Genomic DNA, 16848 nt, shown 5'->3' on the forward strand with positions numbered 1-16848 from the left:
GCCCCAACATCCACATCCACAACACGTTCCACTCTTCCACTTCGAATTCCAATCAGAAGCGACCCACAGCCGCTGCAGCGGCTGCCATAAAAGTCCAATCAGAACATTAAACCAGTTGCGACGCACAGTGAGAGAGAGGGAGAGAGACATAGAGAGAGAAGGGCGCAGATGCAGCTAGCGAAACAGAAAGAGATGGCGAAGTGCAGTGCTAGCTGAACGCGAATTTTTCGGTTTTCGAAGAGAACTAAAAAATAACAGATACGTTTCTTATTTATTTGCAATCCGAGAAATCTTTTCAAACGAAAAGATAATTCGAATTGATGAGCAAGCTTTTGCATATTAAGAACATAATGCATTTAAAACTGCGAATGCAAATTACTTATCCGCCGCGTTGTCCCTATGATTTAATGGTATTTTGTATGCCTTTAACTGATGGTTTCAATAAAATGTGAATGATTGAATGCAAATAAAGCAAATCAGACACCAAATCCATTGTTATTCCTCTTTGAGTATTTAAAATGCAATTTGTTGATTGAACTCCAGCGCAAAATGCTGCCCCACTGTGCTCTTCAACACGCGTCAGCGGCGCAGGCGCAACAAACTAGTTTGCCACACGAGCAGCGGGCAGTGGGCAGTGGGGGGCGGGGGGCGTGGCAGGGGCGTCGTCAAAGGGCGCGCGCAACTAACTATCCAACTGACTAACTAACTGGAGAGCGAGTGCGAGTGGGAGAGCGAGTGCTAGTGGGAGAGTGCGAGTGGGAGAGTGCAAGTGGGAGAGCGTGAGTGTGTGTGCGCGTGTGGAGCGGAGCGGCGTGCGGTTAACCGTTAGCCTGCAGCGGCGGCAAGTTCAGCGCGCAGTTGAGTTCAGTCGACCAGCGGCCGCCGTGGACAAAGCAACGTATCGCCAGCAGTCGCAGTCGCAGCGCAGCGCACGGATATATAGCAATAGCTAACTACCAGATACAAAACTACACACACACCTCTCTACATACCACTATATGCTATATACATATATCCACCTATATGCTTGAGAATCAGAAGCGCGCGAGGGCGTCACGCGTTCATATACATCAGATATAGATTGATATAAAAGTAGAAACATATAGAAAGCGGTGGTTATTTTTTCATCTTATTTTATTGTGACAAAAACCGCGACAAGTGTTTATAAATAGTTGTTGGTGCAGCCAGCAAATAAACTCGCTAGTAAACTTGCCAACTTGCCCGCCAAACTGAAACTCAGCCAAGTTAAACTCTAAAAAACAGCAGCAATATGGTCGAGACCGTTGTCAATATCGAGCGCACCACAACAACAACGACGAACGGACCGCCAGGTGGGGCGAACCCCACCGCTGGCAGCGATGGCGGCTTCTGGAGCGCCATCCGCCTCAACATCGACTATTTCCGCACCGTGCCGGGCATCATCAAGATTGTCGAGTTTGTGAGTACACACCTATGTACATAGCTAAGATACATTTGCATTCCCATATTGTACATACATATATCCATCTTGCATTTTCAAACCAAACCCTTCGAGCTCAAAAAGCAGCTTTTTTAAAATTCAAACGTCCTTCTAAGACTTCTGAAAACTGGCACTTGGCCAAATTTTCCAACGTTTCAAAATGATGTACATCTAATGAAATTTGATAAAATAGTTTGATGAAATGAAACCTAAGGCTAGGATTATGTCGCAAAAGTACCATAATGTACTTAATGCTGAACAGTTGACTGCTGAAATTGGACATACCAAACTAATGACTTTTCTCGAAACTGATTAAGCATTAAAAATAATACAACTTCTAGGTTTCAGAAAGCAAAACTGAAATATTTGTTTAACAATTGTTGGATAACAATTCCCCATAGAGCTCTTATTATCAAATTATAAAACGTTTCAAAATGATGTACATCTAATGAAATTTGATGAAATGAAATGTTTCAAAATTATGTACATCTAATGAAATTTGATGAAATGAAATGTTTCAAAATTATGTACATCTAATGAAATTTGATGAAATGAAACGTTTCAAAATGATGTACATCTAATGAAATTTGATAAAATAGTTTGATGAAATTAAACCTATGAAATGAAACCTAAGGCTAGGATTATGTTGCAAAAGCACCATAATGTACTTAATGCTGAACAGTTGACTGCTGAAATTGGACATACCAAACTAATGACTTTTCTCGAAACTGATTAAACATTAAAAATAATACAACTTCTAGGTTTCAGAAAGCAAAACTGAAATATTTGTTTAACAATTGTTGGATAACAATTCCCCATAGAGCTCTTATCGTCATAAATTGAACGCTTTTATCTAGAGTTTGCCTTGCGCCGCCATTCTTTATCGAGATATCTAGAGACTTAAGAAAACCCAGAGCCTCGATGTGTACTCAATTACAAAAATATGTAGTATACAATATATAATATTGTGTGGGGGCAACTACGTACATATATGTATGTCAGGATCTCATTAGACTTAGGGCGGATAAGATAGGGGTAGGCAAGTTGTGGGAACTGCAAACATGTGAGCTCCATGGCCATGTGGTCGGTCAACCGACTTCTTGTCTTCCCCATGTAACACTTTGTAGTTGGCCTGGTATTTGTAGCCATGTTATGATCTTTTTCCCACAGCCGCACCAAAAACGAAAGAGTTCAGTGTGGGCGATGCAGCGCGGCATTCGATGGCGACGCCAACACAAGATACGCGCAATTACAAGAGTGGGCACCTGTGTGCCAAACAGCTTGGACATACACCTGCTCAGGTGTAGAAAGTTTGCCGTTAAAACTACTCGACGCTATGCCTTGGCTCTTGGTTTGGGGCACAAGGTCACAGGATAGCGACAACTGCCACAGGACCCACATGAAAAATGCATTATTAAGCGCTCGTCAGTTGTCACAGCAGAAAATCAATAGCGAATAAATAGGATAGGATTACCTTCGCAATAAACTGTCTGTCTGTCTGTCTGTCTGATTATAAAGTTATATATTGATGTGGTGGTCTGGACTAACCACCGATTATAATAATAAGCCAATTTAGCTGAAGGAAAAGTAATTCCTGGCTGTAAGAGAAGCCAATTCAAATGCTTTGATGTCACAAACGGCCATTTAGCTTTCATTTTCGGAGTTTCGGTTAGCAGTGTGTCTGTCGATTGGGATATTTTTGTGGCCACTAATCTTATCGGCCCCCTTAAGCGATAGTCTGCTGATAGTCACAGTGCAGTATGGGCAGTATGAGATATGTAAAAGTGCTCCACCACTGGAGCATTGCCACAAAAACAGGGCCATAATGCCAGCTGCTTGGTTCCCAAATGCCACTTTAGAGGTATAAACCCGCTAAATAAATAATTAATTTAAAATCGGCTAGCTGCAGAACTTTGCTCAATTTAAGACTTAATACTTGTTCCGTGTGCTTAACTATTTGTTATGATATTACTGGAATTATAGTTTGAATCGTACAGCAGTTTGTTCGTTCGATCGTGACTCATTTTGGCCGATTTGGCGACCATATATGTACATATATATTATTGAGTGCTATTGAGGGCTAATCGCTCGTTACTCATACGCCCCGTAAGCCGAACAAAATGGGCGATAATGTGGCGACCACCTGTGCGAGTGCAGAGGAGCAGACCGGCGACATTTTCGGTAGCCATGCTGCTGCTCTGCTGGTGCTGTTGATAAGCCAATCGATTCCTGACACCTGACCGTCGTTGGTTAATTTGCCCACGGAGCATTACTCATCCGCCCCGTAGTCCAGAATCATCACAATCACAATCACAAACAAAGCAGAACAAAACCCCCGAAATTATACGCCTGTAGGACTTGGAAAGCGGACTTTTGCGGAACCCTATCCGCCGTATCTTATCGCATTTGCCTGGCAATTAGCATTTTGGACCCAATATTGCCACAATTCACTTGCTATACTCGCGATGCCCCTGAGCATATACATATATGCATTCCCATGGCCAAGTGTGCTCTATATACACACACACACACACACACATCAACATATATATATGTATATATATGCAAATCGAATAGAGAACGATTTATTATTAAGTTTTGTTGGTCGCGGTCCCTGCCGTTCGAGAATTTCTTTTATATTAACCCAATTACGTAAGATATGTATAATATTTTGGAAGCTGCCAAACTGGCAAACTGGCAAACAGCGTTCTTATTGTTTGGCATTGTGCGAGCGCAACATTGTCGTGAACATTGAACATTGGATGTGAATTTTGAATGTTTCAGTGTTCTCGCCAAAAGCGGAAATTATGACACACATACGGTGTCATTCAAGAAATGTTTACCACAAAATGCGGGGGATTTGGCGACGGAGCGATCGGGGAATTCGAGCCGAAAGTTTAGTCACTTTAGACAGACACTTGAGACAGTTGCTGGCGTTTGTTGGCGGTTTGTTGGCCGAGAGAATGCGATCGATCGTTGCGGCATCCATTCGTCTAAGGTGCGCGCCATAAGCGTAGGCAGCCGTTAGCAGTGGCCCCCGTATTATCTTTTAATATAACTTTACGACTGAAGGTAGCCATTTGGAAATAGAACTTTGATATTGTTTCTATCTAATTGGGTCAGTTGGTAATTGGTAACACAGCGAATCTTACGCCCTTGATCAGTTCAATTATTCCAGTTGTAAGTGTCCTTACAGCCTAGAAACGCACTGTACCAAGTGCACATGGCTATGCAAATACGCGTTTGCGAATTGTGTGCCTGCTTACATTTCAGGCAATTGACACCGACCAAGTGTAGTGAGCTCATCTTTGAAGCCCTGTCTTGGCCCTGTTAACAGATTGTTGGCCAACATGCACACCCATGTTTACCCTTAGTATTTTGGCATAGATATGCTTTTAATAACCCCATCGAATGTAGGTATGTGCGTTTATCTGCCGGTTGGCCACTGAACTTTGCTTATCTACCTTGAACAATAACTGCTATCTTTATTGTTTATCCCATGCACAGAATATTCGATAATCTACTTGTAGTCTAGTTGAAAGTTCAACATCAAAGTTATACAATTCAAGAGCGTTAACCCTTCCATGAGATAATGAAGTTTAGGGTTTTCTATAAACTCAAAACTATATATACTAGATATTTCCCAGTAGGAATTCTTGTTTAATATTCGAAAGATATGAGCTAACTCGTTTGGTTTGAACTCAAAGATTCCATAGAGAGTACTTTATTTCTAGATAGACTTAAGATTGTTTAATCATCATCAAAATGGATCCAGTTGTTTCTGTGTGTGGCAACCAGAATTGCTGTGGCTTCCAGTGAACTTCAGACGAGGCTAGAAACCGTAGACTGTATAATCGGAGGCCAAGAACTAGATCCATTTCAGTGTTTCAGGCGTTTCACGTCATTGATTCCGCTGGAAAAGCACATAATTATAATGATCGATATACCTTGATGCACCCAACTGTCTGCGCGGTTTTTCATGCTCCACTCGGCAAACTGATCGTTACCATGGATTTATAAATTATATTTGGTTATAAGAACTTGCCAACCGTGTACATAAGAACTGTCAACATATATGTGTACATATATATATGTGTATATACATATGTACATATATGTACGCACAAGTAAAAATAAAAAGCCAGCCATTAATTATGTTTAGAAAAGATAAAATTCGTATAATTCCCAGACGAATTTCTCGCTGGCTCTTTTATTTTTGAAAAGTGACGCACATTTGTGGAGGCTACAGAATAAATAAAAAAGAAAAAGACAAATGACAAATGAAGAATACGAACACCATTCGGAAAATTCAGAAAATGTGGAAATGCAATGCAAGATCAACAAATCGCTGACAGTTCAATCAACCTTTGATATGCTGCTGCCTGGCAGTTAATTGTTTACCAGATAGCAAATAAGAAAAATAAAAAAAAAAAGATGAAAAAAACAATGGAGGGGCAACAACATGTTGCTATCAACAGGTCGCTTTTGGCCTGGCCACAACTTTCAGCTTTCACTTTTCGTGTGCCTTTTGTTTTAGCCAAAAACACAATGCTCAACTCAAGTCGACTGACTGAGTGACTGCGCGCACCTGCTTGATTTCTTATTTTGTCGCATATTGCCATTTAATTGCCCAAAACAACAAGAAAATGTGTGTGTCATCAGCACCTGTCATCCAGTTTAACTATCTTTGGGTTCCCAACCAGCGAAATCAGCCTGCGAATTTGCTTGAAATGCGATAACGTTCTCGAAAATGACTTAGGGATAGTTTAATATATTAATAAACATTAGCAAGTCGTGTAAATTGAGTCATATACAGACATGGGATACTGTTACTGCAGTTTGTTTAAAGAATGACATAAACACAAGTTGTGTAAATGGAATGCTTCATTATTGCCAAGCCATTTTACTACGAATATCTCTTTCCGAAAACTATATATGTACATAGATACATATGTACTGATGTTTTTTGAATGTATCTATGCAGTGGCGTTCTTTGAATTCGCCGCTTAATTAGCTGCAGAACAAGTCTCGATTCTGAGCACAGCTTCACATTCACTTGCTGTGCATTCAATTGACATCATTCAGGTGACATCACGATGCCGGCTATATGCGCACTCCAGATTCAAAAAACATGACCTTGATGGTGGGGGGTTGTACCCCCTCCTCCGCAAATTGGGGGAAGATCACGATCTCGCCGGGGTGACTCATAATATAAGCTGCATATCATATAAGCTGACATCTGTAATGTCTAGTTAATCTTTACCTTAACTAGGCATTCAATAAAGCTACAAATTAATGCTTGAATCCGACGAATGTCTTGTAGCTTGAATCTATCAACTATTTGTAAGATTAATTCGTTCCGAGACCTTCTTCCTTTGTACTCATATATCTATTTTATATCCACAGGTGCTGGGCATCATCTGCATGGCCTTGGCGGCTCCTCCACTGGCATCGGCCACCTCGTTCTTCATGTTCGTGATCGTCATCTCGTTCATCATCAACATTCTGCTGATCGCCGCCTATTTCCTGGGCATTCGCGAGGCCCTCAACGTGGCCGTCAACTGGATATTCTCTGTAAGTAGTTGCTTCAATCAGATGAACCAAACTCAATCTTAATATCAAATTTCTTGGCGTTTGCCCAACAGGAGCTGATCACCACCGCTGTGCTGACGCTGCTGTACTTCATCGGATTCATCGTCCAGCTGGCCAGGTGGTCGGATGCCACGGGCAAGGGTTCCGGTTCGAATACCGCCGCCGGTGTCTTTGGACTCTTCAATTTCCTGGCCTACGCGGCGGGCACGTACTTCCTGTTCCTGGCCCACAGGTCCGGGGCCACCCACTAAGTCCGGGGCCAACTCAGTGACTGGATCTTAGTCTAGAGTTATGTCTAATTGTTTACGGAATAAGTGCAGATCGAGTACTTGTAATTTTTGCCTCTTTATTTTTTTGTTTTTTGTTTTTCACTTTTTTTGTTGTTAATTTATGCGTGACCATATGCAAATCGAGAATGAAAATTCTCGACTTGATGATGTGTGTGTTTTAATGTTATTTTAAATGGCTAACTAACGTTTAAGTCTTAAATCCACCCGCACAAGACCATATCTATGCAAACGAGTGGGGTGGGCAACCCATAGAATGCATTAACTTTTATCATTTCACGACACTTACATATAATGATTTTTTGTTTTTGATTTGTAATCAACAGAGACACACTAATACGTGTGTCTTTTACATATAAATATGTAGTTTAATGTTGCAAGGATAATGAGATCCTAGTTTAAAGTTTAAAGTGGCCCACCCTAATCAATACACACATGCACCAAAAACAAAAAACAAAAACAGAACACGCGATGAAAAAAACAAATTAAGAGCGCAACCAAGATTTAAGTTCAATAAATTATTTGTATTTTCTCAATCGCTGCGAAAGTGAACACAATCCGAAATGAGGGGCCGCCACATGGGCCACCATTCAATTCAAACTACTAATTTACTGGGCTCGTGGTACCAACTCCTCCTCCTCCCTTTCCTCCTCCATCTCCACGAAGAGATGAACGGTGGTTTCCGCTGGTGCGTTGCCATCGTGTTGTGCCATTTGCTGCGGATGCGGATGCGAATGCGGCTGGCGACCGAACACTGGCGGCACCACAAACGGCCACACTTGGGGGCTAAAAGTACTTCTTCATCTCGTCGTAGAGGGCGAGTACCAGGGCGCCCCCCGTGCCGCGAATGATGTTCGATAGGGCGCCCTTGAAGAAGGCCCCAATGCCCTCCTGCTTGGCAATCACAACCCAGCAGTGGGCGGTGTTCTTGTACACCATCTCGGACTTCTTCAGGCCAGACTGCATCATCATGCGACGACGCACAGTGTCGAAGGGATAGGACGCAATGCCGGCAACGGTGGTGACCACCTGGGCAATGGCCCAGCTCACATAGAAGGGTGTGCTCTTCGGATTCGGTAGGAAGTCGCGGCACGTGTCATAGAATCCAAAGTATGCCGCTCGATAGATGATGATGCCCTGCACCGACACAATGAATCCACGGTACAGGCCAATGGGTCCGTCACTCTTGATCACCTTCATCAGGCAATCGATCAGGCCGTTGAACTCCCGATTGCCGCCCTTGCCCACATCGGCGGCCAAGCTGTCGGCGAAAGATTGTATAGGATGTTTCAGAAATGATCATAGTAAAGCAAAACAGTTTATGTTATGTGGTTATGTGGTTATCAAAGAACCAGATATGTGTGTAAAGAAACAAATTGAACTCTGAAGTGAAGAACGCTATTTAAAAACTATTTAAATCAACTGTTTTACACTGGTCCTATTTAGAATACCTTGAATATCTTGAAGGTAATATTAACAAAGCAAATGATAACAGCATCTAGATATAGATATAGATCTAGATCTATATGGGCTGGGGCACCCAACTCACCGGGTACGAGCAAAGTCCAGCGGATAAACGAAGCAAAGAGATGTGGCACCTGCAGCACCGCCGGAGGCCAAGTTTCCTGCAAAGTGGCGCCAGAACTGCTTGTGCTTGTCCACGCCTCCGAGGAAGACCTGTAGTGTGATGAAGGATGTCGTTTATATATTATGATTATGACGATGATGGTAATATATACGATAACTAACCGATTTGTACACATCCTTGAAGGCAAAGTTCAGAGCCTGGGTGGGAAAGTAACGGATTACGTTGGCCAAGTTGCCGCGCCAGAAGGACGAGAATCCCTGCTCCCTGGGAATGCGAATGAAGCAATCGACAATGCCCTTGTAGCGCTGATCGGCCGCGATCTGCTTGGACACCTCCTGCACCTGCAGGATGAGCTTCACACGCTCGATGGGGGCCACTGCGGTCTTGGCTATCGCCGCCGAAACGCCGCCCATCATGAAGTCCATGAGAAAGGACTTGAGGTCGCCCTTACCATGTCCGCCGCCGCCGCCTTCATCGCCCATGTTGGATTACTGTTTGTTGATTTTAAAACAATTTAAGTTAGCTTCAAAGTTGGTTGGTTGGTAAAATAACAGGATAAAAACGGACTTTCACTTTTTCAACTTATAATTTTGATGTCACAACGTAGAGATCTGAACTGTGATAGGCTAACAAGGTTGTGAGCCCGTTGGTCAAATTGACATTCGATATATTTGGCTTGGCTTACTTTGATTCGCAGTTTTGAAATCGCTGAACGTTTCATTCGCCTTTTTAGTTTATGCTGCGATTTAGCTTGAATAGAAATCGGATATGTCTGAAGAACAGAAATATGGTGAATTAACTTCGATCTGCCGAAGTTTTCCAATGGTCTGTGTAAGTATGCTACTATATATTCTCTAAATTATAAAACATATATCCACATATTACGATCAAAATATCAAAGATCAGTATACATACGTGCGCAGAAAGAAAAACACAACATTGTACTATTTTTATCAATTTTTATATATTTTTAAACCAACCGGAGTTGAGTTTGTTTGTTTGTTTGTCGTTTCGGAGGCAAAAGAATCTACAGGTCTTCGGCTCGATTCTTTGCATCTGATCGATAACACTGATTTGGCTGGGGAGATGTGGGGCGACCCAGCAGCATGACGGGATATTGTGAATAGCCTAACCCAAACTTAACAATACTAATCAATATCGTCGTCGCTATGTTCGTTCGTCTTTCAGTGTAGTAGTGGGTCTAGTCTCATGAGTTGAGTCGCATCCCTTCTCTGCCCCGAGCATTGCTGTTTGCTGTATTGTTGTTCTATTGACGCTGGCCATCGTTCCGTAAATTAGTTCCCAGTTTTTATAAATAATATAATTTTATAATTATATCAGGGGGAGGGAGGAAGGTTTCTTGCTTGCTGTTATTGCTTGCCGTTGTTCTTGGTAAGAGGTGTTGGTTGCAGATCAAACTTAGCTTTTGCTGTTGCTGTTGCTATTGCTATTGCTGTTGTTTTAGCTTTTCTCATTCAGTTATCTAACATAATTAGCTGGTAGTGTTTAGTTTTTTGTTGTTGTTGTATGTTGTTGTATTTTGCTTGTTTGAATAATTTAATAATTTAATTTACAAGACCTTCTTGATCTCATCGTACAACACAAGCACGAAAGCGCCACCAGTGCCTCTGAGAATGTTGGAGAAGGCGCCCTTGAAGAAGGCACCGGTGCCCTCCTGCTTGGCGATGGTGCCCCAGCAGTGCAGTGTGTTCTTGTAGATGACCTCGGTGGCCTTGCGACCAGACTGCATCATCATGCGACGACGCACGGTATCGAAGGGATAGGACACGATGCCAGCAACGGTTGTCACAACCTGGGCGATGGCCCAGCTGATGTAGATGGGTGTGTTCTTGGGGTCGGGCAGCATACCGCGAGCGGTATCGTAGAAGCCGAAGTAGGCAGCACGGTAGATGATGATGCCCTGCACGGACACTCCGAAACCACGGTACAATCCAACGATGCCGTCGCTCTTGAAGATCTTGGTCAAGCAGTTGCCCAGACCGGTGAATTCACGCTGACCACCCTTGCCAGTATCAGCAGCCAAGCTGTAATTCATTGGAAAAGCAATTCGTTAGTTTATTGAGCGTTTCTCTTCTCTTTTTGCAAATATTGCAACATACCGAGTACGGGCAAAGTCCAAGGGGTAGACAAAGCACAGAGAGGTAGCACCAGCGGCACCACCGGAGGCCAAGTTGCCGGCGAAGTAGCGCCAGAACTGGGTGTTCTTGTCCACACCACCCAGGAAGACCTAAGTTACATAATAACAACGGGGGCGTTAGTTATTTCCGCTCGCATTGCAGCTTGTGAAGTGAGTCTCACCTGCTTGTACTTGTCCTTGAAGGCAAAGTTCAGAGCCTGGGTTGGGAAGTATCTGATGACGTTGGCCAAGTTGCCGCGCCAGAAGGACGAGAATCCCTGCTCCTTTGGAATGCGGATAAAGCAATCAACCATGCCCTTGTACTGCTTGTCGGGGCTGATTTGTTTCGAGATGTGCTGAACCTGCAGGAGCAGTTTCACACGCTCAATGGGGGCGACGGCAGTCTTGGAGACGGCTGCGGAGATGCCTCCGGCAGCGAAATCCTTGACGAATCCAACAGCATCGAAATCCTTGCCCATTTTGCTGTAAACACATCGCGTAATTGGCCAAAACTCTGATTAATCTCGATAGTTCCGTCATCGCTGATGGTGATGGTGATGTTGATACTTGGTGATACCGATGATGATGTTATGGATGCTGATATATCCCAATGGCATGCGGGTGATGGTGCTTGATATACCCATGCGTTGCATAACGGTTACGATATACGTTTACGGTATTTTTACGGTATGGTGGATGTACGATTCACTTTCTTTACACAGGTGCAAAAGGCACAATAGAAGAATAGCCCAAAGCCAAATGAAAATGTGAAAATTGTCAATGTTCCAAATTATAAACCGAAACCGAAAAACATGCACTTTTTTTTGATTTTTTTTTTTTTTAAACAGCACTACAAATGGTTACAAAACAATTTTGAGGGTAAAAGAAAAAGGTTTTAGCGACCAATGAAACTTAAAACTAAACGCGAAAATGGTAAAACATGCAGTACATATTGGGTTAATGTAAATGGCAACTAAAACTTAAGACTAAAGATGGTTAATATTGGATGCTTTATGTTTTTGGTTACATGTATTCGCTTTTGTGTTAGTATGCGTGCTGGCAATTGCCGGTAAAACTGGTTTTGTGCAAAAAAGGTGAAAAGTTTTATTGGTCGGCTGGTTGCCACGTGGTTTGAATCAAGCTACGTAAGAAGACTACTGTTGGAAAATTGAGTTCTTTCTAACCCGTTTGCAGTTTAATGCTAAGGAAACTACATAGCATTACGTGGCAAAGGATAGGTGCATATCCAATTTATTTTATCTAGAGCATATGGCATAGATCAAATGCAGTTCTAGCTGAATAGAACGGCAGTTTACTGGTTTTCATTGAGAAACGTTTGGGATTGCATAATTGCCACACCACACAAACAAAAAAAAAAAAAGAAAATAAATAGAATTGAATTGAATTGAAAAAAGTTCAATGGAAAAAGCCAGTATATATGGGCATTTGTGTGGGTGCGAGGAAGATGGCTATAGGGGCCACCATTCTTTTTTGGCTCTTGGTTTTTTTTTTCGCTTTTTGGCAGACGGCATTCGCCATTGAAGCGCGTTCCGTTAATTTTAGACTTTCAAGAGCAGCCACCGCTCTGCGTTAGCCGTGTGGTTTTAAATTATATTTTAGCGAAATTAAATTAGCATTTCATTGACAAGGGTTTTATGTAACACACTTGGCAAAGAGAACTGTGCTTTGGCATTGCTTCTCTTATGTTCTCTTTCTTTGAAATAGCAACCGTTATCTAATCGTGTTAAACTTTTGATTGACTGGAAAGAGAGTGAAGCTTTTTCATCGGCCACAGAGAGCCGAACTATAGGAGGGCTCGTGATGTAATAGCCTCAGCTGGAAAAATTCTACAGTTGCACGTGGAAAGCTTCCACCGAAGGCTGAGCAGTTGTAGTAGTATCCACAATCCATGGTTAGGTTTATTCTTAATTCATTGTTATTGATTGCATAAGAACACCACACACCAGAAAAAAATTGTTTAATGAATGATTCAAGTTCAACTCTTTTGTTGTTTTACATAACCAGGCAGATTTTCTTTCATTGCTCAGTTTGGGTTTGGTTAAAAAACAAAAATAAAATAAAAGCATTCAGAATCACACGCGTATTTTGTAAATGGGCTATGGCTTAATTCGATTCGATAATGTTTGCCATACGTACTATTTGTATTTGTGTTTCTATATCACAGCACAAAACCGAAAAAAATTTATCCTTATTCCTTCAGAAGTCAGAAGTCTGAACCGGACGGCAACTGAATTGCTTGTGAAAGTTCAGTTTGCCGAAATCTGCCAGCTAGCCTGCTCTGCCTGCGTCGGCGTCGCAGTCGCCGTCATCGTCAAGTTCAGCAACAGATGAGCGAGAGAAGGGGAGAGCGCCGCTCTCTCTCTCCCTTTCTATGCAAATGCAGAGTGTGCGAAATTCGGAGAGAGCCGAGCACCAACTGGCAGTTGGCAACAGCACGTGTGCGAGCGAGAGAGGGCGAGAGATCGCCGCTTATCAGTGCTGAGAATTCAAGAATTCAATGCCGTCGTTTGTTGCATAAGAGGAAGTCTTGGTCTTGTACCACAAAACTTGTACTCATTAGAAAACACTTTTTGTTTCGTTTTTGCCATGGCCAAAAATGCATATATGGCCAATTGTTTTTCATTTACCCCTTTCGAGGTTTTCGACGGCGCTTTCTAAACGCTTGCCAAAAAGAATGTACGCACAACATTTACATTTGGCAAAGAGCCGACAAGTCAGCTGCGAAGCAGACAGAGCTGTTCGTTTAGCTAGTTTTTGGCCAGATTTCTAAACACAAATAACACATACATTTACATTAAGAACACTGCATAAAAACGAAGTGTATTATTTTGTTACACTTAAATGTTTTTCTACATATGTTAGGGCCTTAGTGATTTAACAAAATTAATTGATATTCAGCTTTGAAAATATTACCCTTTAAGACTTGCACTTGTTTAAAAAACATCAAAATGCAGTTATAAACATTAAACTCAAATACAAAAACTAAAACTCTTATAAATTTTTATAAAAATAAAAGCTGAAAAGAGTTTATTGTTTGTAGTTATATATTCATTAAGCTATTAATAACATTTGACTTTATTTCTAAAGATAGGGTGGGCAACACTGCTAGCATGTGACTTTGCTTTCTGACGTTCGCCTGCCGCTCTCTCCTTCTTTTTTGCTTCATCTCTTTCACGCAGGCGGAAGAAGGGCGGCAAGCTCGAAAAAAAATGCGTGAAGCGATTAGATAAACACGGCTGCTAATACAGTTATTTATATAACTGTCTACGCCGCTATTTCAAGGTCCCGTTATCACAAAAATATTACATAAAAATAAGAGAGAGAGAGAGCGCTGGTTAGCTGCCCACAAAAATAACGAGCGTAAAAATTGCAGTTCTGAAGATGCTGCAAAAATGCTTAATTGCCAAAATTAAACGACGGCTAAGTATTTATTTATTTATTGCTTAGTGTGCGATGAATCGAATTTCCAAGACAATAAAAACACACAAATCACACTGAAAATTTCCGCCGACTGGGCGAGAAATGGAAATGTGATTTGCCAGGAATATGTAATAATGAACGCTAATCTCTAACAAGTGCAAAATCGCGCTAAAAGGCCACACAAAGGGCTACAATAAACATTAAATCACATGAATACTAGACGCACATTAACGATTGACGTCACATGGGACGTCATATGGGAATAGAATAATAATAGAAGAAATAAGAAAACTGGGGAAACCCGTATCTGACAGAACTTTTTACCTTTAATAAAAGAAAACAGGTCAGAAGAGAAAGGGTGGGCGACCAAAGAGAGATAGTTACATTACTCTTAAGATAAAAAACCAACTCTCCCTCTTCCTCACACACACACCCGCTAAGTACTTGCACGCGCAGCTGGTGTCTGGCATGGGAGTGAGCGAGAGGGCGCTAGTGGCACATGGAATTTATTCGCAAATGTGTGCATGAGTGTGACTGGGCGGTAGAACAATCAATTGCCACGCTTTTCACTATAGAATAGCCCGCATTTAATCTATTTAAAAGTATATCTGTGCAAATGCAGGCCAATTTGACTTAAGAGCAGTGCATTCTCTAGCAAATAATATCCGCAATTGATGTGCAAAATTTTTCGTACCGACGAGCCGGCCTGCCAACTCGTTGCCAGTTGCGTAAGTTGGCAGTTCCAGCGTGGTTGCAAAAAAAAAAAATGGGAGAAAATGATCCAGCGTGGCTTCTATAAATGTTATTTTCGGGTATTTAAAATGAACTTTGGATTGGAGCAACAAAATACCAATTAGTTCGCTTATACGCTCAATTTACTTCATGTTTAATTGAAGGCAAACACCATTGCGGCACATTCATTTTTCGCCAGGGTTATGTAAGCACTTTTCGGCTATTTGCAAGTCCCATTTAGGGAGTTATTTTCGCCGAAGTCAAACCAGAGCTTCTTGTCGAACATAAAAAAAAAAACGTTAGTTTAACCACCACCGACACATTAAAAAAATTAGCACATTACATAACTACAGAATCTAGCGCAAGGTGACGTGAATTAATGGGAGAAAAAAAAATCAATGGCAGGTACGGGGCACACCGTCTCTTTTTTTTGTCAAGCAAAATAGTCTCGAAAATGTGGTAGATATAGAAAATAGCACAATACCTTCAGTTGATAACTTCTCACAAAAGTCACAGAATAAAAACTTCTTTTGCAGAATCAGACGAAGCCGCGTGCTCACTTGGCGAATGAAATTCGTAAAGTGGTGGGGGTCTCTGGGGCCCTGTGACTTTGGGATGAAAGCTGCAAAAATACCGCATATCGATAGTTGCTTGAAGAAATAAATGTATATTTTTAACTGGTATTTATTTGGTGAACTATCGATATTCAGCTAGATTTCGTGATGTTTGTCATTCGTGATGTTTTTGTTGCATATTATTGCTATTATGTTATATTTTTTCAATGCATTTTAAGCCAGTAAATTATGTTTTTTTAATTAAAATAAAAGCAAACGGAAATTTACCCATTTCTGGTGTTGTAAAGCGTGCAATTATATGCTATCGATATTTTTTGAAACCTTTAAAATATTTTTACCGCGACTTTGACAATTTTAATCGTTTTTTATATTGCGAGTGCTGGGTCACACCGATCCGATACAAATAATCTGTAATTAGCAAAACAGTCATTCTCTGAAAATATAGTATTGTCCCAATAATTTCGTAAAAGAAAATAACCGTATTTTTTTTTAAAACAAATTAAATAATTGTCCAAAAGTAGAATGTCATTCCTCCTCGAATTTGTAACGAAATTCTTATTCGAAAATAACGTAATTTTCATTTTGAATCGTTGCTGAAAAGAAATTCGCTAAAACTAGATTCATAATGCACGTCTTATATACGAAAAATCATTTATTGAGTAAATTTTTTTCGATTTGTTTTTCACATGTTCACAAAATTGTATTTGAGTTAGTTGTATATCTGGTTTTCTAATATTTTCCTTGGCCTTGGGATACAATTTAGTAAGCTTTTGTGTCTTTTTATTCGCTGAATGTGGGTCTTGTATACGGTAATTTCGTATTGAGCGCTAGCAATATTAACATTTAGTTACACCGAAATGGGGAAAACATCTTACGCAGATTAGTTAGTATATTATGTATACACCTATGTATATCTAGTTTTTGAATCAGCACCCTGGGACTGGCCAGAATACTAGGAGTTTTGGGCGTGCTGAGGGGTATGGCAATTAAATTAGGAACCCTTTCTTATGAATTTGGTGTGATAGTTTGAATAGAGG

The 16848-nt window shown here is 41.2% G+C and overlaps 3 protein-coding genes across 4 annotated transcripts; 1 reads left to right on the plus strand and 2 right to left on the minus strand.

The window, feature by feature from the left end:
* The first annotated feature begins 854 nt into the window (after nt 1–854).
* On the plus strand, nt 855–7874 carry LOC120455015. Its single transcript, XM_039640840.2, has 3 exons — nt 855–1438; nt 6866–7033; nt 7105–7874. The coding sequence occupies exons 1-3, from the start codon at nt 1271–1273 to the stop codon at nt 7300–7302; spliced, it is 534 nt and encodes a 177-aa protein (XP_039496774.1). The 5' UTR covers nt 855–1270; the 3' UTR covers nt 7303–7874.
* LOC120455013 (ADP,ATP carrier protein) lies at nt 7842–9567 on the minus strand. The gene is made up of 3 exons (XM_039640837.2): nt 9088–9567; nt 8888–9015; nt 7842–8599 (listed from the first exon to the last, which is right to left on the minus strand). Exons 1-3 carry the CDS (start codon nt 9406–9408, stop codon nt 8125–8127), a joined length of 924 nt encoding a protein of 307 aa, XP_039496771.1. The 5' UTR covers nt 9409–9567; the 3' UTR covers nt 7842–8124.
* Nucleotides 9568–9868: 301 nt separating this feature from the next.
* LOC120455014 (ADP,ATP carrier protein) lies at nt 9869–15861 on the minus strand. 2 transcript variants are annotated; one of them, XM_039640838.2, is made up of 4 exons: nt 15721–15861; nt 11246–11546; nt 11047–11174; nt 9869–10971 (listed from the first exon to the last, which is right to left on the minus strand). In XM_039640838.2, the coding sequence occupies exons 2-4, from the start codon at nt 11540–11542 to the stop codon at nt 10497–10499; spliced, it is 900 nt and encodes a 299-aa protein (XP_039496772.1). In that variant the 5' UTR covers nt 11543–11546; nt 15721–15861; the 3' UTR covers nt 9869–10496. The 2 variants fall into 2 exon arrangements, with proteins under 2 accessions (XP_039496772.1, XP_039496773.1); XM_039640839.2 differs by lacking the exon at nt 15721–15861 and adding an exon at nt 13221–13368.
* Between the last annotated feature and the right edge of the window lie 987 nt (nt 15862–16848).

This window comes from Drosophila santomea, chromosome X, assembly GCF_016746245.2.
Source record: "Drosophila santomea strain STO CAGO 1482 chromosome X, Prin_Dsan_1.1, whole genome shotgun sequence".
NCBI lineage: Eukaryota > Metazoa > Arthropoda > Insecta > Diptera > Drosophilidae > Drosophila > Drosophila santomea.